Source organism: Erigeron canadensis, chromosome 8 (assembly GCF_010389155.1).
Source record: "Erigeron canadensis isolate Cc75 chromosome 8, C_canadensis_v1, whole genome shotgun sequence".
Taxonomy (NCBI): Eukaryota; Viridiplantae; Streptophyta; class Magnoliopsida; order Asterales; family Asteraceae; genus Erigeron; species Erigeron canadensis.
This window is the reverse complement of record NC_057768.1, coordinates 1,901,319-1,926,016: the sequence shown is the minus strand read 5'-3', so window position 1 is coordinate 1,926,016 and position 24,698 is coordinate 1,901,319. Positions and strand designations below refer to the sequence as shown.

The 24,698-nt window shown below is 36.2% G+C and overlaps 1 protein-coding gene and 1 pseudogene across 1 annotated transcript; both read left to right on the top strand.

Moving 5' to 3' along the window:
* The first annotated feature begins 17,570 nt into the window (after nt 1-17,570).
* Nucleotides 17,571-19,960, top strand: LOC122580547 (glycine-rich RNA-binding protein 4, mitochondrial-like). The gene is made up of 5 exons (XM_043752817.1): nt 17,571-17,620; nt 18,456-18,603; nt 18,697-18,765; nt 19,098-19,204; nt 19,404-19,960. Exons 2-5 carry the CDS (start codon nt 18,468-18,470, stop codon nt 19,734-19,736), a joined length of 645 nt encoding a protein of 214 aa, XP_043608752.1. The 5' UTR covers nt 17,571-17,620; nt 18,456-18,467; the 3' UTR covers nt 19,737-19,960.
* Nucleotides 19,961-21,293: 1,333 nt separating this feature from the next.
* On the top strand, nt 21,294-23,856 carry LOC122609692 (annotated as a pseudogene).
* Nucleotides 23,857-24,698: the final 842 nt, after the last annotated feature.

Below are 24,698 nucleotides of genomic sequence, written 5' to 3'. Positions count from 1 at the left end.
GGGAAAAAAAAGTACAAAAAGTACAACCTTCTTCCTTCTTCTCCCACCACCTTCTTCTCCGACGACCCCCACACCTCCTCCTTCTTCTTTCTTCTCCCCCGAATAACCACCGCCACCACCTCCAGCGACATCTCCGGCGACTTTCCAGCAAGAATCAGGTTCGTTTTCGGGTGGATACGGTACGAGCCAGTAGCCCTCAATTTATCTAAATTGGTTGTCAAGGGACGCATATGGGAATCATATGGATTTGATGGGCGACGATCCAAGAGGATGGTCATGGTTTGATACGGTACGAACGAAGCCCTTACTGCCAGCGCCGGCGCCGTGGTTGGGGTGGTCGGAGATGATGGTGGCTGGTGGTGGTTGTCTCGCCGGAGAAGGAGGTGGTGGCTGGCGGCGGCAGTCTCACCGGAGAAGAAACAAGCTGTTGGCCGGAAAAGGAGGAAGAAGGCTTGATCTGATCCATGCAAAGGTTTGATCCAACGGTTGTGGAGTGTACTTTTGTACTTTTTTTTCCCCATATATATATATAGGGGGGCTTTCAAATACAAACTAATTAAAAATAAGAACTAGTAAGAACATACTTGATCCCTTGATTTTTTTCATCAACGGTTACTAATTTTTACAAGATTAATTATTTATTAAAAACATGAAAAGGGTAAAAAAGGAATGGCCCGTAAGTTTTTCAAAAACACGTTCCCAAACATTTAAAAATTAAAATTTATTCTCATTTTCCGAAGCCATGTATGCGTTGGCATTCATCAAAAAAAAAATATCCATGCACTTTCTTTGTTTTTTTTTTCCATTTTTATTTTATTCAATTTGTTTCCTATGGTACGTGTTAAATTGGATGCTCAACCCATTAGTCTATTACCAATGTAAATAACATATCATCTCTATCTCCCTAAAATATATTATTCAATCTCTATCTCCCCTAACAGCAAAATTGAGATTCGACATCCCTATATACATATAGTCTCTCTCTATATAATCTGAAACTCTAAGTTATTTTCAGATTTTTTTCTTTTTTCATTATATTTTTTTTCTTTCATTTGTTCATATATTTATTTATTCCATTTTCTTGTTTGTGCATCTAAAGGTTTATCTGGTTAATTTGTCATTCAATTATTTGGAATTCTAGTGCAGGTGACATAAAATTGTAATGGATGTACTTTTATCCATCTTTTAATTTCTAATAACTAATAAATTATTTTAATTATGTATGAATTACTAAGCCCAGTTTACACATATTTTGTAAATTTTAGCATGGATGTACAATTTTATGCTTTGTGTACATTTTTGGCATGGATGCACAATTATTTTAACATGGATGCACATTTTTTTGGGGGACAAGGATGCAAATATTTTTTTGTAAGTGCATCCACTTCAATTCATCTATATGTGTGGATAATCTATTTTTGGTGTGAAGCTTGATATGTTTGTCTGACTTTTACATCTAAATAGCTCTTTTCTTTTAAATGTTCATCCATTTAAAATCAAGGAAAAATATGGATGCAAAAGTGTTATTTGATCAAAGAGATTGATGTCAAATTAAAGGCAATTAAAAGGTGGAAATTTTGATAAGTGTTATTTGATCAGAAAGTTAATTACATATGGTTTATGTTTGATTGAAAAATTTGGAGATAAAGTGTCAATGAAATGTTAAAAAGGCTGCAGGAAAAACTGTCAGACAAAATTCCTATAATGTCCTTCTGTTCGCACTGTTCTCACGTTAAGCTGGTTTGCAGGAGAAACTTACCCTATATATATATATATATATTTGGGTGGATAAATATATATATATATATATATGTATACTACCTTATAAAAACTTGAGCATATTTTTTTATATAAATAATTTTTTAAAAAAATAGATATTGGAAATTACTTCGTTGTCCTAATAAACCATCTGTTCAGAAAAAGTTATAAAAGATTACTCATTTTGTCCTTAATAAACTATTTACAACTTAAACTCTTATCTTAATTAATAACTTATGGAGATTGGAGACCCTTTCACGAAGGCGTTAGTTGCTCAGAATGCAACATATAATGTCATGAAAGATTAGAGACTCATTCTTAAGTAATTTGATGGAACCCAAAACTGCATTAAGACGGGATTTGACTATTCCTGTGAAAGTCAGTACAATCTCAATATACATATATTGAGGTTTTAGCCAACCATTGTAGTTGATAAATACTAATGTACACTTACTATATACAGTAGTATATACATACCATCGCATAATTGTTTTTTGAACGACAGAATAATTATATATATATATAAATAACATCAGCAGCAAGGTGATGGATACAAACAATAGTACAACTACAAATCTATAATTCGAAATAATCTACTTATTCTAGATTCATCAAAGATCAGCTACAATTACTTGAGAACTTACTTTTCATGTAGCAAAACAAATCAATGATACACACCACACTAGCCTATTGCAATAATCTCCTTTGCAACAATAGAATAGCCAATGTCCAAATAGATTATCCATTCTCATAGCTTTGCTTTGTGACCTTCAAAAGCTATTAAACCATTATTATGATATTAATTGTTAGTGTATAAGTTACTGTAACTTGTATCATTTTGTATTCCTCATTCATGTAATCCATCTATCTATAAATACAATACTCCACCTGTTTGTGGAGTCATTCAATCTTCAATCATTACATGGTATCAGAGCCAAATCCCCTCCCACCACCCTTTCACTTCTCCTCTATCATTCCATAGCTTCTTCTTCTAATATTAATTCCACCGTTCACCTCAACACCGTAATCCATATGCTCACTATTAAACTTGGGGCTTCCAACTATCTTTTATGGAAGAACCAAATGCTTCTAATTCTCTCATATCAACATTTATTGCCTCATGTTGATGGTTCAGGTATCGTCCTTGAGTCGACAATTAAAAGGATAACAAAACCATTAATAATCCTGATTACACAACTTGGAAAGTTTCTGATGAGAAAACAATCATCATTCTTCACGCTTCTCTCACCGAAGAAACGGTTTTGTTAATTGTGGGGTTACCTACTTCTAGGAGTATATGGACGACTTTGGAAGCTGCTTATGGTAATTCTTCTATTGAAAGGGTTCATACCCTTAGGGACCAACTTCGTCTTATCACCAAAGACACTAAAACTATTGCTGAGTATGGCCATGCCTTCAAAACTCTTTGTGATAAACTTGCAGCCATTGGTCACCCGGTTGATGCAAATGATCAGTTCCATTGGTTCTTGTGTGGTTTGGGCCCAAGTTTTGAATCTTTCTTTGCCCCTCTTAGACGCACCCAGCCGCCTCCAGCTTTATCTGATTTGTTGGCTTGTGCAAAAGGCCATGAGATGTTCCTACAAGCTATTCATCGTTCTCCGCCAACACTAATGTACCACCCTCATTTGGTCGCGGTCGTGGTAGCAGGAGCTTTCTCGGAGGTGGTACAAATGGTATTCGTGGTCGTGGTAGACGACCCTCTCATTATCAACTTTGTCGCACCAATGGTCACTATGCTAATATGTGTCCAAGGTTATCTTCGTTTGCCTCTCAAGCAGTCCCGACCAGAGACTTGTCTCAAGCTTTTGCTGCAAATTGTCACATTGACCCTTCCTTTCCAGATTACTATGTGGACTTGGCTGCGACGGATCATATGTCTCCTACCTCTAACACACTAAGTCACACCACTGCTACTTCAGGTAATACTTTTGTTACCTTCGGGAATGGACAGTCTCTTCCCGTTACTCATATGGAAAATGGTTCTCTTCGAAACAATCTCAAGCTTAACGATATTTTAGTGGTTCCTAATCTCACTAAAAAATTGTTATCCGTAAGTAAACTCACTCATGATAATGGAGTGGATGTGTTGTTATCTTATCCTCACTTTTTTGTCCAGGATCGGAACACAAAGCAAGTTCTAGCTCAAGGAAAATGTGAACATGGACTCTATGTGTTACGCGATAATCATGAAGCTCTTCTTGCATTTAATAATTGTCCAAAGGCATCTTTTGAGATTTGGCATTCTCGATTGGGACATGTCAATTTTGATACTCTTAAGTTATTACAAAAATTTGGACATTTGTCTTTTACTTCATTATTACCTAAGCCTGGTATTTGCATCCCTTGTCAAATGGCTAAAAGTCATAAGTTGCCATTTGAATTAAATCCCAAACGTGCCTTACAACCACTAGATTTGATTCATTGTGATGTTTGGGGACCATCTTCAGTTGTCTCTTACAATAATTACCGCTACTATGTTGTGTTTATTGATGACTTTTCTAGATTTTCATGGCTCTACCCTCTCTCATGTAAATCTGATGTCTACATGGCTATAGAAACTTTTGTTAACTTTGTGCAAACACAATTCTCAAGGAAAATAAAAGTGTTTCAAAGTGATGGCGGAACAGAATTCGTGAATCATCGGGTTCGCGACTTGTTTATTCAGAATGGGACACTTCATCTGTTTTCTTGTCCCTACACGCCTCAACAAAATGCCCGGGCCGAAAGAAAACATCGACAGATTGTGGAAACTGGATTAGCAATGTTATTTAATGCTCATGTTCCTACCTCATTTTGGGTTGATTCCATGACATCGACAATATATATAATTAACCGTCTTCCATCCTCGGTGTTACATGGTAAGACCCCTTTTGAGCTTCTCTACAACCAGGTTTCAACTTACCATGCTTTTCGGGTATTTGGATGTCGGGTTTTTCCTTATCTTCGACATCACTCTGAACACAAGCTTGCCCCTCGCAATATACCTTGTGTTTTCATTGGTTATAGCTCCATACACAAAGGCTTTCGGTGCTTGGATCCTGTTAGTTCAAGGATTTTTGTTTCTCGTCATGCTTAATTTGATGAAACCATACTACCATTCTCCAACACATCCTCGACCATATCTACCCAGCCCCTAAATGTTACAACCTTTATAGATTCGTTGATATCATCTAACCCGTCACCAACCTCACCCATCGTCACCAGTAACAACAACCAGAATAACTCTAACCCTCCAACTCCATGTACGTTGTGTATGGATGATTCTCCATTGTCATATGTGATGCCCACTGATTTAGTCACTCCTGAAACCTCTAACCCGCCACCTTACTCACCACAATCAACAACGAGTCTACCTCTTGAACCTGCATCATCTGTACCTACCAATACTCATCCTATGACGACGCGTGCTAAAGCTGGTACATTTAAGCCTCGTCATATTGCTGATCTTTCTCAATTGCATGTTGAGCCCCTTCATGAAGCGTTGTATGTAAATACCGATCCTACAACATTCAAAAAGGCTGCTCCAGATCCCAAATGGGTGTCTGCCATGAAACATGAACTTGATGCACTTCATAAAAACAAACATTTCATCTTGCACTTCATGAAAACGGCAAGTAGTTGGTTCCAAGTGGTTGTATCGTACCAATATCGTTCTGATGGCACTATTGAATGATACAAGGCTCGACTTGTGGCCCGGGGTTTTAGCCAACTTGTTGGTCTTGACTACTCACATACTTTTAGTCCGGTTGTTAAAGCTTCAACTGTTCGTGTCATCCTCTCTCTTGCTGTTATATATAACTGGCAGTTAGGCTGGTTCTTATAATAGAAGGAGTCCTTGGGAGTCCTGACTGTCACGTCAGCAGGACTACTTCCAGGACTCTCCCTACCTATAAAACAAACTTCTTTAGAATTTATTCGCCACATCATCAATTCTTTTATATTTTGTTTTTACTTAAACATAAAATTAATGACTATATATATTGATATTTAAAAACTCAAATTGATTAATATAATTTTAAAAGTATAAAAATAAAAAAGTATCACCCATTTGAATTGATTAATAAAGTCTAGAAATAAAAAAAAATGATAATAATTTGAATTTAGGGGCTAAATTGATCATTTTCAAAACTAAAAAAGTATATTTCACAAATATATCATACTATAGGGGTAGAATTGAAAACTCTTTCATCTTCTATACACCACACATACACACACCTTCACACCCATCTTCTAAAAACACACACACACATGACACACACACACGACACAGTGAGACACACACACATATAGATATTTATCCCACAAATATGTATATATATTAACCAAGAAAGAAAAAGAATAAGAAAAAAAACACAAATGGGCCACCTTCCTGCGTTCCTCATAGTCCTCACGAGGAATCTTGTGCAAAGACGACCATTTCAGACGCTCGGTGACAATGGTGTCCTGCGTCCTAGTCTTCAAGGACTCCCCGGGACTCCCTTATAAGAACCGGCCTTACATCAACTCGATGTTACCAATGCTTTTTTGCATGGACACATTGGCAAAGACATCTATATGGAGCAACCTCCGGGATTTAAGCACCCGAAGTATCCGGATTATGTGTGTAAACTAGACAAAGCTCTATACGGACTTAAACAAGCTCCTCGTGCTTGGTTTCATCGACTTAACTTGTTTTTTCTTTCTAATGGATTTTCTGCTAGCCGTGCTGATCCTTCTTTATTTGTCTTCAAGAGGGCAGATTATATCATGTACATGCTTGTTTATGCAATGATTTGATTCTCACTGGAAACAATAGTTCTCTCATCACCTCATTCATTGCCAAGCTAAACCAGGAGTTTGCTATTAAAGACTTGGGGGCTCTTAATTATTTTTTGGGTCTTGAGGTTATTCATTTACCTTCAGGCCTTTTTATTAGCCAATCTAAATATGCCAAAAAGATTCTTGCTCGAGCTATTATGTCTGATGCAATCACTAACACTCCTTTATCTCCTAATGTTTCATTCACGAAGAGTGGAGAACCATACACTGATGTTTCTTTCTATCGGTCGTTGGTGGGTGCTTTACAATATCTGACTATCACTCGACCGGATATTTCATATGCTGTCAATCAAGTAAGTCAGTTTCTTAGTGCTCCAACACTTGATCATTTTGCTTAGGTCAAACACATATTGTGCTATGTTAAAGGCACCCTTACATATGGCCTCATGTTTAGCAAGCAAAATTCTTCTTCTCTTTTGGGTTATTCTGATGCGGATTGGGCACGTTGTTTGGAGACTCGTCGTTTTACATATGGTTACTCGATATTTTTAGGTGGTAACCTTGTTTCTTGGAGTTCTAAAAATTAACCAACTGTCTCTCGGTCAAGTTGTGAATCTGAATATCGAGCTATGGCAAACACTGCTGCTGAACTGATGTGGTTAACTCACTTGCTTAAGGAACTTCATGCTTTGCCTGCAATCCATCCTACTCTTTTAAGTGATAATCAAAGTGCCATTTTCTTGACTCAAAATCCCATTTCCCACAAACGGGTAAAACACATTGAACTAGATTATCACTTCCTTCGTGAATTGGTAGTTAGTTCCAAATGGGTTGGTCTCACTAATGTCTTCCTTAGTGAGAACTATTTGGTTGTATCCTAAGGTCATGGTCATTTTCTTTGCTCTCACATTAATTGACGATCCAACTGAAAGCAAAAACTTTTGTCCTAAGACGATATGATCTCTTGTAATCGAATCATCATCGACTAAAAAGAATTCAGCGGGGATGTCGAACCCTTATATTCTAATGACTAGATATCTAATGAAGCCTTTGGTTAAAACCTTTGCTCCTCCTACTAACCTAATTTCTAACTCTTCCCATCTAACCCTATGATGTGCAAAATCGAGATTTAAATTTATAAAACTAGAACTACCTAAAAACTCACTACTACACACTAACGGGCAGTGGACCCGATCGTTTGTAATATAGTTAAGAGATAAGTCTGAGTTCGTTCTCAGGGATTGGAAATGACTAGTTGCTTATAAAATGGTTTGGAAAAACGAGTGTTGCTTTGAAAATCCTTTTGACAATTAAAATAAAATTGGTTTGCAAAATAATTGCATAAATTTGTAAAGAACTTCAGACAATATAATTAAAAGTCATCCACCTTGACTTCCCTCGAGTTCAAATGTGATTGCATTTAATTAAGAACAAATTCTCTAGAGTTTAAAGATAATCGTGACAAGATTAAGGTGCTCACGTGGTACCACCAACCGTGAACAAAATACCGAATCACCTAACTGCTAATTAAATTACCCAAGCCGGTACCACCAAAACTAAGGCAATTCTTCCAACGATCAGTTTTATTGACTATCAAATTATCAATTGAACCTATGTGACAATAACGTGGTACCACCAACCGATATCAATCACGTTGACGAGATTAATCTTTTCTTAAAATGATATTCACTATCATACCATGAACTAGTGATAATTACTTATAGACAAGTAACCGTTTTAAAATCACATATACATTCAACTGGTACCACCAACAAAGAATTATATGCAACCAATATCAAAATTAATTAATAAAAATAATTAACATCATCAAGATCACAGGACAACGATAATTGAATAACTTTTTTGAATTAAAAATATTACAATCACATTATCCGTCTAGTTTCATCAAGGTGGATGATTAAACGTTTAGCCACTCATGATCAATCCACAATAATAAATAAAATAGAAGAGAAACATGATGTACCAATCGTTTGATGAAAAATAAATTGCAAGACAGTAAGTAGATACGATCTAGATGGGTGCCCGTGAATCTTCAATGAATCCGCCTAAGAAATTATCTTGCTTGGAGAGTGAAGAAACCTTGTAGAACAGCTCCTAGAAAGAGTTTTGATGCCTTAAATTCGACCTAGGTTTCTGCTTATATACCCTCTGAAAATCTGATGCAAAACCGACCTAGGTTTCTTTTCCCTGTGCACCCACTACGACGCAGTGGGGTTGTGCCTTCCCTCACTGCGGCGCAGTGAGGTGTGGTTTGACTTTGACTACAAGGTGACTGCGGCGCAGTGACAATTGATACTTCCACTGCAGCCCAGTCATTTTCCTCGGCCTTCTTTTCTCCCTTCCTGACTGCGGCGCAGTGGGGTATGTTCCATTATTTTTCGTGGATAAGGACTGCGGCGCAGTGGGCAAGACAACCTCCACTGCGTCGCAGTCACAAGCCTGGTGACTAAGATTTGTCTTTCGATCTTCAAGCTTGCTGAACTCTAAACTTCTAGACCAATAACCCTTCGTAATTGCACCAAATGAACGCGTAACCTGTTTAGAGCCTGCATACAAAATATACTTAAAAAGCATAAGAAATAGGCCAATAAAGATGTGGGTAATGGGTATAAATTAGTCACATCACCCTATTTCTATTTTTCCTTATATATGATCCTCATATATTCCTATGGGTAAAATGTTAGTGGTCGATCTAAGGTCTATGTAGGTGTTTTCAAAGCAAACGGAGTTAATGTAGCCGGGAATTTGAAATATGCTAGGGTCAACATAAAACTTAACATGGGTTTCTCTAGCCATTATTTCGTTCATTTTATCTCTTTCTAGGTCTGCTACACGTTCCTCCCATTTCATGTTACCTAAGATTCTCCTAATCCTATTTGCTATCTCTCTTCCCTATTTTAACTATTCTTCTATTTTCTCCTTCTTCTCCTTTAGTTTCCTAAAGCATTCATAAGTTATTTCACTCTTATGCTTTCTTTCTAAGGTTTCAGTATGGGCTCCTATTCGCTCACTACGGTTTTGATCATCATTGCTTACTTCCATACTAAGACACTCTTCTTTGATCAGTTCAATTTCCTTATCAAGGTCAGACACTTTAATACTCTTTCTACCATCAGACAGTGATATTTCCCATTTAAGAACATGGATGGTCACATCAGCAGTGAGTAAAAACAGTCGACCTAAGATCAAGGGTGTCACTATTTCATCTACCGAATCAAGCACAACAAACTCAGTCCAAAATTCTAAGTCCTTAACCCTAACATGGACTCGTTCGACAATCCCCTAAGGTTGTCGGTAAGTCTGATCAGCCAACCGAATGCTCATGTTTGCGGGTTTTAGCGAACAAAGGGTAAGTCTCTCATATATCACATAACGGGTAAGTTTCTCATAAATAACAGTAGACATGACATTAATACTTGACCCTAAATCAGCTAATGTACTCGAAAAATATTCATTATTAATAGTGCAAGGGATAAGAAAACTTCCTGGATCTTCGGATGCTTGCGGTAGCTACTTCCCGTTATCCGGTGTGTCGGGATTTTGAACTTCTTCACTTCTGTCTAAATAACTTCCATCCTTCATTTTTCATTTGGATGCGAGATGGGTAACTAGGTCTCATTCTGAAAACGAAGCTTTTTGCGAATCTGAACTGACGGACTCCGGAGCGGCGCTGGTTGGTCGCCTAGGGGCCACTAACGGCGCTGGTTTGCACCTGGAGGGTCACCAACGGCGCTGGTTGTTACTTGTAGGGCTTCCAGCGGCACTGGAGGATACCTCCAGCGGCGCTGGTGTGTTCTGGACAGATTACAGAATTGCCTTTTTGTCCGTTTCGTCTCCATTTTGCTTCTCTATGACTTGTACCTGATTGGAATTTTCACAAGAATCATTAGAAACCATAGTAGAGTCATTACCTTCGGTGATCACGGCGTTCACGTTCTTATTTCGTCCGATGGGTGGTTGGTACTTTTGACTCGAGCTAGGGTTTGAGCTTGAGCTTCCTTGCATGATTGGTCTTGATGCCAGACTGCTCTTCTTCCTTGTATTCTGCTCAATCCATCTATCTATCCTCCTTTCTAGCTCCTTGATTGCGGCTTGTTGATTTCTTGCTCCTTCGTCAACCTTTTGATTGAGATTGCTTATTTTCTTATTGAGCGACTTCGTGTAGCTTGCCAAGGAGTCATACCTTTTGTCATTCATGTCCATGTACCTTTCCATCATGTTTGTAAGCTTGGCAATCAGATCCTCCTTGTCTTCATTTTCCACCTTAGGTTACTCTGGTTGACCACTACTCCTTTGCCACCTATTTTGAAAAGAACCAAAATTATTTCTGGCATAATTTGCGTTAAAGTTAGAATAACCGGGGTTTTTTTGAAATAGTCTTCGTTGATAGCCTCCTCGGTACTAGTTCTGAGCAAACTTAACTTTCTCAGTAGCCTCCTCTTCACAATCTTCGGTATAGTGCAATCCTCCGCAATTGTTGCACCCGTGTGCAATCACCTTGGGGTCTTTATCCATAATTTCCAACCTATCCTCAAAAGTATAAAAACGGTTAGATAAAGCTTTAAGTTCATGAATTACCTCATTGTCGGAGCTGCTCTCGATGCTAGCCACGGTCCTTCTCGGCTTCATTTCTCGATCCTTATCATCCATATCTCAAGCTAAGCTGGCTTGCATCATATCCTCCATCATTTTGTACGCGGCATTAGTTGTTTTGTACAAAAAGTTACCACCGCCGGCTAGGTCTAAATCCTTTTGGGAACTCTTGGTTAAACCATAGAAAAAGATTTCCATGATCTCGTCTTTGCTAAGTCCATTCCTGTAACAGTTTCTGATCAATTCCCTTAGCCTTTTCCATGCAACAACTAGTGATTCTCCTTCGTCTTGCTTGAAAGCCTTGATGTCTCGAAGCATTTTCCTAGCTAAACTAGGGGGAAAGAACCGTGAAACAACTCTTCGCGTAGTTGATTCCATGCAGTGATGGTACCTTCATCGAGCTCATCGAACCAAGCACATGCCTCTCCGGTGAGAGACGACGGGAATAAGCTAAGTTGCACGTTGTCATCGGTGACATCTCCTCCGTATTTGAACATTTTGCATAAACTGGTGAACTTGCTTACATGCTTATGGGGGTCGGAATTGGCTCGGCCGTCAAACTGGTTATCCTGAATTAACTTAAGGTGGTATCCTTTCACTGAAAACGAGTCTCCTAAGTTGGGTAAGACTATGGCCGATCCTGGCGTCGGTGCTACAACCCTCGTCCTTTCCATCATCGGTTGGTCGAAATCGTCAACTACACCTCTAGGGGAATTGGTTTGAGATATGGTTTCAGTTGTTCCTACGGGGTCTTCTAAGTTGAAAAGATGTTCTAGATTACCTACGGAGAGTGATGCCGATCTTTTAAACCTTGTCCTACGTCTGAGTCTACTTAGGCTTGTCGAGCTGCGTCTTAAAACTGTTCCGGATCTCAAACGCATCAACTACCTAAATGTCCTGCAAAACTCAAGAAAAAGATCAACGCACCAATATAAAGCTTAAAAATGAAAAGCTAGATTAAACTACTTAAACTAAAAATGAAAATGAAAATATTTTTGGATTTTTTATCTTAAGAAATGAAAATACAATCTAATTAAGCTAACCCTAATTTTAACCTAATTTACCACTTAACCTAATTTGACCTAAAATGAAGTATTGAAAAGTAACTACTTCGTGCCGAAACACAAAATAGGGTCGAACTACATCACTAAACTAAGAATGCGTCACGTCCCCGGCAACGGCGCCAAAAGACCTGATGTGTTGTTTTTATTCTTGTCTTTAAATTTATGTTGTACAAGTAACTATCTAACCTAAATTTATGTTGTACAAGTTACAGGATCGTTCACAGGGACGCGGTGCATTACCTAATCTAGTAGTACGTGCAATTCTAGTTTGTTTGGGGGTTTATCACTAACTCCTAATAAACTAATACTTTTAACAGTAAATTAAAATCTAGCCGCAACCGCTTTTCAGCGAGAGGCTAATCTGAAAATATTTGAAAAAGCAAATAACAGTAATTAAATTAAAATACTTGTTTGGCATCTCCGATCTCATGGTGCGACCAAATATTATCCTACTGGTTTGTTAGTCTGTTGGAAACTTAATCACGGTTCAGATTCTCGTTAGATTCACTTTGCCTAGTTAGTAGTGCTGTCGCTAGACTCAGACTATCCTTTAAAACAAATTCTCGCTAGATTCATTGTTTTAAGCATTAATGACCTAAAGTTTGTGTTACTAATTCATCTTTTAATTATCTAGCTCTTAAGCCATGACCAGATATAATTCCCTCCGGTGACCACAGTGCTCGGTTACAAGTCAAAGGAACGCGTCTGACATTGTTAAGCTTCATGTTCAAGTCATCCTAGTTACTATGGTTCTGGATCCCTCGGTTACAAGTGAATCACTTTTTACTTCTAGTTATAGATCGACTAGTCGTTTTCTATCCTAGCATATTAGTCCTAGTGTATGATCATAGACAACCATCAGAATTAAACTAATATGTTCAGATATAAAACCAATAGCAACATGAATTACTAATAAACATGGATCTACGATAAATAGTAAAACACACTCCAACAGAATCTAAACAAACACAGTAAAACAATAAGCGTCTACATGATCACATCGATCCAAACAAGTATTCAGCCTACTAGCCTAGCATTATTAAAGGAATAACAAAGTCTGAAAAGATGAAAGACATTGTTTGACAATATAAAGTATATAAAGATGAAAGATCTAGACCAAGAGTGAAGATCGGAAGGTGTTAGAAGCTCCAAAACCTCCTTGGAATCTGCAAAGTCGATCTAGGGTTGTTGCTGGGCGGCTAGGGCTGATGAATCGGCTCCCTCTTAGGGTTTTGAGGGTTAATTCGACTTATATAGGTGTAAAAGTCGGTTTCTGATCTAGGCTGACCAGCAGCGCTAGTCCTGGGCTTTTCTGGGCTAGTGGCGCTGGTGACATAGGGAGCAGCGCTGGTGATGGCCAGCGGCGCTGGCATGATATCCAGCAGCGCTGGTAGTTGCTGTTCTTGTTCTTGCGTCTTCGTTTGGCTCCTGAATCACTTCCTTGTGTCTTGTAACTTCATAGTCTTCTTTCTTGAGTCAGTTGATGTCATTTACCCTCTCTCGCATCTTCCGTGAACCTGCATAAACACATCATTCATTAAGTACCAATAGTTCCGGAATAATAACTCATTTAAACATGGAAATGAAGCTTTTCCTTAGGGGTTTTTATCACAAAATGGACATTCATCACTGGCAAACTTCATACTCAGTTTATACCGACCAAGCTTCGGGTAGCAGACATTTTTACTAAAAGTTTACCTGAGTTCTTTCGAGATATGCTGCGTATCGGTCCGCCACCGTCTCGTTTGAGGGGGGATATTAAACCATTATTATGATATTAATTGTAGTGTATAAGTTACCGTAAGTTGTATCATTTTGTATTCCTCCTTTATGTAATCTGTCTATAAATACAATACTTCACCTATTGTGGAGTCATTCAATCATTACAGAAGCGGATTCTTGAGCCAATCGATCCAGTTAAGCTTGAACTTTTTACATCTATTTCAGGACCATATGTATGAAAAATGAATAATCGAATCCACGAAAACCATCTCCCTTTTTTTAGTTGGATTAATAATAGATTCGTTTCTAAATCGTCATAACTCCCACCAAGCCGTATATATAACAGTTATGACGGTACTCTTCACCGTGTAACTACGATCTAGAGACATAATTGAATCCAAAAAACCAATGTGATCAATGTCCTGGACCAAGTTAATGTCCAGCCATTTGGAAAGTGAGCTCCACACCTTTTTTGCAATGATACATTCTGACAGAGTAGGTTGGATAGTTTCTAAACCATTTGCACAAAGAGGACAAATTAAAGGATAATTGATGATACATTTGAACCATAAATTAAGCCATGTTGGAAGTCAGATCATTTAAAACCCGCTAAACGTGAATGTTAACCTTTCTAGGGACTATTTTATACCATCGCATAATTTAAAATTTGGTGTCGTTGAATAAAGAAATGTGCGTATAATTAATTTTATATTTTGATATATATATAACCCATTATCTTAATTAACAGTAGAAAAAATATCATGATAACATGTTTTAGATTTATCTTTCTTTGTTAAAAATATATATACATCAATGAAATGAAATATGGATAACGCCACTTGTACTTACGAAAGTCATTAAATTTTGACAGATCGATCGATTGATCATCAATGACAACTTGACCAACTTGTATTTTTTCGGTAAAAATTGTAGCATTTCTTGTTTGCAACATTAATTTCTGCGGTTTTTTTTGTTTGTTTTTTGGTGCGGTTCAAAGAAGTAAAATCTTCCTAGCTATAATTAGCTGGAAAAGGTCTTTGTTCAGTCCCAACTCCCAACTTCCAAGTGTGTGCCACTTGCAACTTTCGGCTCCATTGTTAACAAGTTACAACATACATAACTCTTTATATCAGTTTATCCTATAATTTTAATTTCTATTATTATTCTGCATCTTTAATAAAATACATAAAATAAAAAGAAGTGACATTCCTACTATTTTTTTTTATTGATGTACCCCACAACTATATATTACCGGTTTATACTATTAGCTATATAATTTGAAATGATTATTTAAATAGAATTTGAAAACAATCTAAAATATATAGATATAAGACTGTCTATATCTTAATTTCCCTCATACATCATCGATGTTTAAGACCCAAAACCCGTGTAAACGGACGTTGAGTGATTTTACTAAATTACATAAATTGTAACAAAATTAACCAACAAAATCTGTCAAGTTACATAACAAAAATAATTAGATAAAACAACAGTCAGGTTTCCCATTTTTTACACAAAAGGTTTGTCTATTTCATTAGTTTGAAATTCGGTTTTGGACTTTTGGTCATGCTTTTGTATGTTATGATAGCGCGATTAACTGACTGAATAAAAATTTACATCATTTTTCTAGTAAAAATTTTTTTTACCAAGTTTGTGTTTTACTTTTTTTTTTCTTTATTGAACGCTTTTTTTCTATTATTAAATACTAGATTATTGTTCAGCGTAAAACGTGTCTAAACATATTAGACATTTATTTTTATCTATACTAGAATATAATTTTTTAAAGTAATTATTAACCAATTAAAATGTTCAAATTCAGGTAATTAATATTTGTTTATGTCATTTATCTTATCATTAAAAAACGCTCATTATTTATCGTTCTTTTAATTAAATAGTCTTTCTGTTTTATTGGAAGTGCTTCATTTTTAACTTCAAAGTTTTATTTATAAACTTTGACATTAAATATATATTTTTTGAATTATATAATACTTGATGAAAAATTATACAAATAAATACTTTTAAAACATAATTAATTCATTGAACTTGAAATACCCAACATTTCCTGACTAATAGAACCAAAATTAATTAATTTTTTTTTATAAAATAATGGTATAAAGTTAAAAATAGATATTAACTGTTGGTTTTGATATGTCATAGATAATTAATGACATGTTAAATTTGTATAATATCATAGTTAAATAAACATTGATAAAAGATGTTTAAAAAAGGTAATATCGTTGCCATTAAAATCATTTATTTTTATATTGTTATAATACTTATACATTCTAATAAAGAATAAAAAAATGTGTATCATCTGTTGAATAAAAATAAATATTATAAAATATTAATACATCATTAATTTTATATGTTTACTTGCGTATTTCGCCGGACAATAGCATGTATAAACAAAAATCTTAAAAATTATAAAAGGACTTTTAAAGCTAGTCTTCTACTTTCAAATGGGCCAAGGAAAAATTAAGAAAAACAACTACAAATATAATGTCGACAGTCAAAGTAACTAAAAACACAAAGTTATAAGGATTTATATTGTGTTTCAATCAATAATAAATTTGGTAATGATATTATTATTTTGATTTAAAGATTGTAATTAAAAGTTTAAACTCATATAACTGTTCATAATTCTTCATAAAAATTTAGGATCTTGTTATGCATATATTAATAGATAGGACTATATGACACAAATAAAAGGTGTTTTACTTTGTGCTCATGGTCTATTCCTCAATTCCATAACAAGGCCTTATGATACAAGATTTCTTTTTTACGAGAGCAGTAAAATATAAAGCTCAAAGGCAAACCAATTTTACCTTTGTAAATTTACATTTACATTTTCGATCATCAAATATATATTTTTGACTTTTGAGTGGACCTATAGTAGAGACGGAGCCAGAAAATTTTTCGTGAGGGGGCAATTTTAAAAGTTATTTGTCATAGTTATAAGAGTCGTATTTGAGAATGTAAAAAACCTTAACCCTCAAAAGAATTTCGTTCTCGCACCGGGTGTAACACTCATATCTTAAAATGCAAGTTTATTTTGAAAAAAAAGGCCGCACGCGTCGGACGAGGTCTTGTTGAATGAAATTAAACATATTCAATCATAATGCAAAAGTCGAAAATATATCTAATATTTAATAATTAGCTTGTGTATACATCTTTCCTACATGACTATATATTATCATTGTTATAATTAGTTGTTCGTAATAATTATATATAATAATTGGAAAGAAATTATTTTTTTTCACAAACGACCTACTACACATTTACGTAATGAAACAAAGAAAACTTTTTCTTTTAACCTTTCTTCATTTTTTCGATTAAAAATCAAAACAATTCAAGTTTTTTATTCTGTCTATAGAGAGATTTATCTCAACATTAATGCTTCGATGATCTATGACTTTCAAAGAATAAATTTATAACAACGGATGTAACATTTGTATGTATATCCTACTATTTATTTTTTTAAAAAAAATTATAAATATGTCATTTAAATTTTAAAAAATTACATTATACCAAAATTGGAGTGGGGCAGCTGACCGCCCCCAAAGGAGCTCCGTCCATGACCTATAGTATATATCACGTGCTTAGAACGTGCTACTTCTAAGCAATATAATTTACCTTTGCGGGGTAAAAGAGATTTCAGTTCCACTTCACCCACCGCTTCTAAGGTTAGTCACCTTAAACCCTAATTATTATCAATTTCCTTTTTTTTTCTCTTAATTATTATTTAATTAAAATCCCATCTTTTCTTTCTTTTATGCTTCCTTAGTTTTACTAATCCCATATTCCCATCTATGTTTCATTTTTTATTATCTTTGAAAATGAATTAATTACTGATATGTATATTTGTTGGCCTTTTTATGTGTAGCATATTTTTTTTCCCCTAGTGTAGAAATTGATTTATTTCATTATTTACTATATTCTGCTCATACATTATGATCTAAGTTTGATTTAATTGTCATTAGAAGGGCCTTTAATGTAAAATCTTGGCTCCGCCACTGCAGCGTCTGCACACACGTTCTCGGCGTGGTAATAACCACTTTGAGAAAATCACACTGTCTATGGGGTTGTTTGGGATTGATTTTGTAGAATAGATTTTGCATTTAAAAACTGCATTTTGAAAAAGCATGTCTCGACCTGTTTTTCCAAAACTGTGTTGTCTTTGTGAAAACGCAATTAATCACTTTTTTTGCCAAACACTTTTTTTTCATTAATTGCGTTATGCAAACGCAATAATCAGATAATCACTTCAAAACTCAATCCCAAACACCCTCTAAGAAGTGTCACCACACTAAAAACCCGGTGTAGTTGGCAAGCTTCACGCCTATACAACATTCCACACCGGGAACTCTTAGTTATTATGGAGATTGAATAGGTAGAGTTAGTTGATAATTACTTGTGATAGCAACATAAACAGGAAATTTATTCTGTATGATATTCGCTTAGTGTTATATTTTTTTATGACAAATTTGGCATTCACTTAATATCCCCTGTTTATTTTAGGTTTGTCTCAAAATGGCTCTTTTTAGTAAAGTTGGTAATCTGCTAAAACAATCGGGAAACAAGAATGTTAGTATGGGATTGTCTTCTACAAATTCGCTACTTTTTCAGACAATCAGGAGCATGTCGTCTGCTAAGCTCTTTGTTGGAGGTGCATTACCTTTTTTACTATAAAGGTTATATGTAAAGTGCATATAGACAAATGGGTGTTTGGAATACTAAGAAGTTTCTATATTCCTTGCAGGACTTTCGTATGGAACCGATGAAATGGGATTAAGAGAAGCTTTTCAGCAATATGGCGAAGTGATAGAGGGTATGCATTTCTCACTTACGACACTTCACCTTGATAGAGTTTGGATATGGGTTATGTTTTTTCTGTAATGCTGCAGATATGTAAAATTTAAAGAAAAAAAATAGATTGTAGGGAAATGTTTGAAATCTGAAGTGTGCCAGAAATGTTTTAAATGCATAAAATCCTCTTATAACCTGTTAAAAAGGTAGATGATTATTGAAATGGTATAAACTTATATATACATACTACTTGTTTATAGAAGAATTTGATATCCATCGACATAGAAGGTCTTGGGTACAACTGCTAGTGTTTCCATACTTAGTCTCGCTACAATGGTTCCCTGATTTTTGCAGCCAAGGTTATCACCGATCGTGATTCTGGTAGGTCTCGAGGTTTTGGCTTTGTTAGTTATACGTCAACCGATTCAGCCAGCTCTGCTCTGCAGGACATGGATGGCAAGGTATTGTACATATTTTAGTCATAGAAAATAAGGTTACTTTAAAATATATAATTTTTTTTTGGTACTTATTTGCATTATATGATGGGGAAACTGAACCAGTAATGAAATGATAAATGATATGGAAAAGTAAGTGGCATTAATGAGTCATCACATGATTGCCTTAGCGGATATTGCTTTTCTTGTTGGTAATGTGTTTTAGGAACTCCATGGTCGAAGGATTAGAGTGAACTTCGCAGAAGAGAAGCCTCGTCCATCTTTTCGCGGTAGTGGTGGATATGGGGGCGTTGGTGGTGGTGGTGGTGGATATAGAGGAGCTGCTGGTGGTTATGGTGGAGGCTATGCAGGAGGTGCTGGTGCTTATGGTGGTGCTGGTGCAGAGGATCTCTTTAGCGGCGGTTTAGGTAGTGCAACTGGGGCATCAACCGGTGGCAATGGAGATGATGATGGTGGCAGTTTCAACCAAGATTTAGAAGGAAAATATGGTGAGGATGACTTTGAAGAGGATGATTATGCCAACACTTCGAAAAAGTGAGAATGGAGGTACATAACTATTGGACTATGGCAAGCCTATGCTGAATAAACTGGTCTTTGTCAATATGTCGTGGTTTTTACAATATTGTAGATGAACAACTGTCAAATAACGTCGGGTTCCTTTCTGACGTGAGTGTCAACCTGCCATTTAAATTTTGTTTTCTTGGTCGTTTCTTACATTAGTAGTTAGTTTTGGTATGAAAGTAGAGTTGCCCGCTTTTGTGACTTGATGTGTATTTTGCTGCTACCTGCTTTTGTTATTACTGTTTGTCATACTACGGCACTGCACCATATATAACTGGATGATGTGCATGGACTATATCATCATTCGCTTACAATCCTCCTCTAGTTTGATACAAAGAGGAAAACTTTTACTGCCATAATGTGCGCTATCAACATTACCCAAGAAGCCAAAATTGCACCATACAGCAACTACTCCATTTAGTTATCATGTACCGAAAACCTTCCAATCGAGTAGTCAATATAGTGGACCAGGATGGAAACTGAAATTTTCTTTTCAAATTATTGGAGCCAAGAATCTTATGGCTCAATGCTGGCTAACCTAACCGTCGATCATGAATTGGACAAACTTTGGGACTGTTAAATAATTTACATGTTGGATCCACCATTTGGGGCTTTTAGGGGTGATGGAAATAAGTGAATTGGGTAAACATTTGAGGTGAACAGCGACAATGACCTGGTAAGCTATAAATCAAGTGAATTGAGTAAACCGTTGAAGTTTCTTATTATTAGAAACAAATTTGAATAGAGAACTTTGTTCTTGTAATTAAACCGTCGGAATACACACTCCATTCATTAGTTTATTTATACAACAATACTCGATCCTGACATAAACAAAAAAAACACCAGGTGGGAGGACAAATACAAGTAACCTTAAGTATTAGCGTGTGAATGCAGGATAGCGTATACCAATATGCTGGTTGGTCTATTGCTGATTTGCTAAATATGTTAAGTGACAAGGGTACCTTAATAGATACCAAATTAGACTGCTGCTGGTAATTTGGTGTACAAATTGTTTTAGAGAAAGCCATCTCTACTAGTGTTACCTTCTAACAGTTTCTGTCCATGTTCGGAGCCAACTTCATGTATACATAAAATGAACACTACCTTTCTCAACGACAAACAGTTGACCTACTCATCAGTGTCTTTTTTTAGAAGGACGTCGAGCAAAAGTCTAGGTTGATCTAAAAACTGATTATTATAACCATGATTAATCCGCTGAACTGTTCTTAACGGAAAATGTATCATATAATTTTAGCAAGATCAACATATGACAAGAATACCAAGGACAGATAACCACAGCCCCAAACCTACTACATACCTCTCCAGAAAAAAGAACACTGCATTAACTAGATAGATACCTAAAAGGTTGGTCTAACTACACCTAGATATCCCAGCTCAACCCGAATGGGTCTAGTTATATGAAGATAAATATGGAGAGAAAGAAACTAGGTAAAAATTCTGAGCTGAATTTACTATATGACTTCATCAACTAAATTGTCATTTTAACACTTTTCAGTTCAACACAGTTATAGTAATGAACCTTGTGCTAAATACTACTGAAGACCTTCAGCTCCTACTAATTGAAGCCTGGTAATCAACTGGAGACCAGAATGAGTGATACATCTTGACATTCTGTTCTTTGCCATTGCCTGACGCTCCATGACACTATTGTGTATGTGCAAGGAATACATTTTGACATTATCAGTTACATACAAAGCCAGCAGCTGCAGTTTCACACAGCCCAACCAGGTTTAGAAAGTGGCAACGAATTTGAACTTTCCGTTACAGGTTCTACAATGATCTCCTCAATGTCGTCATTATCGTCATCTCCATACACCATAAGACATATTTACGTTTCTGAAATCTTTTTGGAATCATGATTGGCAAACACAATTAAAAATAACAAATTGCAAGTGGTTAAGTATGTGAACTTACCAGGTACAACTTTGGTTTTTGGTTGGAAGGAGGTATTTGCCTCAACCACCTTTGTGACAGAAGGTGGTGGAGCCATTCTCTTTGGAAGCGGCGGAGGCATGGTTCTTGAAGGAGGAGGTGGTGGAGGCATGGTTCTTGGAGGAGGTGGCATCATTCCATTGGATGATGGTTGGGCCAGCTTCACCAGGGCTGGCATTGATGATTTTGCTTCACTTGGTTTGAAGATCCCTGATCCATGATAGTACACATTCCAAATCTTTTCTGAGTCGGTTTATCTTGACAAGAGTATAGATCAAAATAACAAACTATATGTAATGTCAAAACATCGTTCTCTTGATCCATTATGAATTGTGGTTCTATGTCACATGCACATAAAACAGTGCAGGTATAGGTAACATAAACAACTCCTTTATCTCACAACTTGAACCATCGTTCGAAGTAAGTAAACATGAGTCTCCATTTACCGAAATTTTCCCTTCTGACAATCCCCAGCAAAAGTGATTGTTTATTCTAGAGGTAGCAATTTCACCACATTTGCTTTTAAATGGTCAATTCGAGTTAAGTTTTATGTTTGGCAGATAATGGATTGAAACCATTCAAAGTGTATACTTACTGTATAAACTATAAAACCTCCTTTACACTTCTAAAACTTTTCTAGCAAATCACTAAAAGCCACTTATTTACCAAAAAAATTGCATTTTTGATATAAGTTACAGTCAACCGATCCATGAAAAGTACCATGTCTATCTACTACCCAATCGCCCTATGCCCTTGTCCACCCATTTTGCGACATATAATTTCTTCTAACTCAAATCTATGACTTCAAATTTTATTCAATGACATTTGCCACTCATCGCAGTTTAAAGGTAAAGCCTCTATATAATGCACTTTGATGTTTCCTGGGCAGATGGATGATGGATGTTGTTGGCAGGGAAAAGGGTCAATTTATACATGTAAGGTAATCTGCGCCTCCATGCCTCTATAGATTTAATTGCATTTTAAGATAAATATATAATTATTTATACACTGCATAGCAACCCCAGTTATAAGCACCAAAGCAGCGCCAGTCGCCGCATTTGAAAACCCTGTGAAAAATACAAATGTCCAACAGACAGGTCCACTATCAGCTTATAACGTCATACAAGGTCAGAAAACATTTTAAATAAAACATTTATGAACTGTAGTCGGATTAGCACTTTATCTTGAATGAGTTTGGATATGGGTTATGTATTTTCTGTAATTCTGCAGATATGTAAAATTTTACAGAAAAAAAATAGATTGTAGGAAAATGTTTGTAACCTGAAGTGTGCCAGAAATGTTTTTAAATGCATAAAATCGTCTAATAACCTGTTAAAAAGGTAGATGATTATTGAAATGGTATAAACTTTAATATACATTTTACTTTTTATGGAAGAATTTGAAATCCATGGACATAAAGGGTCTCTGGTGCATTCGTTTCCATAGTATTTGACTTAGACTTGCTACAATGGTTCCCTGATTTTTGCAGCCAAGGTTATCACTGATCGTGATTCTGGTAGGTCGCGAGGGCTTTGGCTTTGTTAGTTATACGTCAGCCGATTCAGCCAGCTCTGCAGGACATGGATGGCAAGGTATTGTGCATATTTTAGTCACAGAAAATAAGGTTACCTTAAATCTTATATGATGGGGAAAATGAACAAGTAATGAAATGATATGGAAAAGTAAGTGGCATTGAAGAATCCTCACATGATTGCCTTAGTGGATATTGCTTTTCTTGTTGGTAATGTGTTTTAGGAACTCCATGGTCGAAGAATTAGAGTGAACTTCACAGAAGAGAAGTCTCGTCCATCTTTTCGCGGTAGTGGTGGATATGGGGGCGTTGGTGGTGGTGGTGGTGGATATAGAGGAGCTGCTGGTGGTTATAGTGGAGGCTATGCAGGAGGTGCTGGTGCAGAGGATCTCTTTAGCGGGGGTTTAGGTAGTGCAAGTGGGGCATCAACTGGTGGCAATGAAGATGATGCTGGTGGCAGTTTCAACGAAGATTTAGCTGGAAAATATGGTGGGGATGACTTTGAAGAGGATGATTATGCCAACACTCGAAAAAGTGAGAATGGAGGTACATAATATTGGACTATGGCAAGCCTATGCTGAATAAACTAGCCTTTGTCAGTATGTCGTGGGTTTTACAATATTGTAGATGCGCACCTGTCAAAAGACGTCGGGTTTTCTGTCTGATGTGAAGTGTCAACTTGCCATTTAAATTTTGTTTTCTTGGTCATTTTTTACATTAGTAGTTAGTTTTGGTATGAAAGTAGAGTTGCCTGCTTTTGTGACTAGTTGTGTATTTTGCTACTCCTGCTTTTGTTATTACTGTTTATTATACTATGGCACTACACCATATATAATGGATGATGTGCATGGACTATGTCATCATTTGGTTACGATCCTCCTCTAGTTTGATACCAAGAGGGCAACTCTTACAGCCATAATGTGCGCTATCAACATTTCCCAAGAAGCCAAAATAGCACCATCCAGGAATTACTCCATCTAGTTATCATGTATCAAAAACCTTCGAGTCGAGTAGCCAATAAAGTGGATTTCCTTTTCAAATTATTGGAGTCAAGAATCTGATTGCTCAATGCTGGCTAATCAAACCATGGATCGTGAATTGGACCGTAAACTTTGGGACTATTAGGTGTTATGGAAATAAATTTCATGATGGAAATAAGTGAATTGGGTGAAGATTTGCAGTGAGCAGCGACAATGATCTGGTAAGCTATAAATTAAGTGAATTGAGTAAAGCATTGCAGTGAGCTGGTAAGCTATAATTATCCTTATTATTTGATACAAATATGAATAAAAAACCTGTTCATGTAGTTAAACCGTTGGAATATACACTCCATTCATAATTTTATCTATACAGACAGTAACAACAATACTCAATTGCTTCAAAAGAAACAAAAGAAGCCTCCGGCAAGAAAGAGGGTAAGACATAAAAGTAACATGCAAGTGTAAGTGTTAGCGT

Coding starts and splice junctions, on each gene's coding strand:
- LOC122580547 (XM_043752817.1), top strand. CDS start 18,468: ATGGCTCTTTTTAGTAAAGTTGGTAATCTGCTAAAACAATCGGGAAAC. Junction 18,604..18,696: donor TGCTAAGCTCTTTGTTGGAG/GTGCATTACCTT, acceptor TATTCCTTGCAG/GACTTTCGTATGGAACCGAT. Junction 18,766..19,097: donor ATATGGCGAAGTGATAGAGG/GTATGCATTTCT, acceptor TGATTTTTGCAG/CCAAGGTTATCACCGATCGT.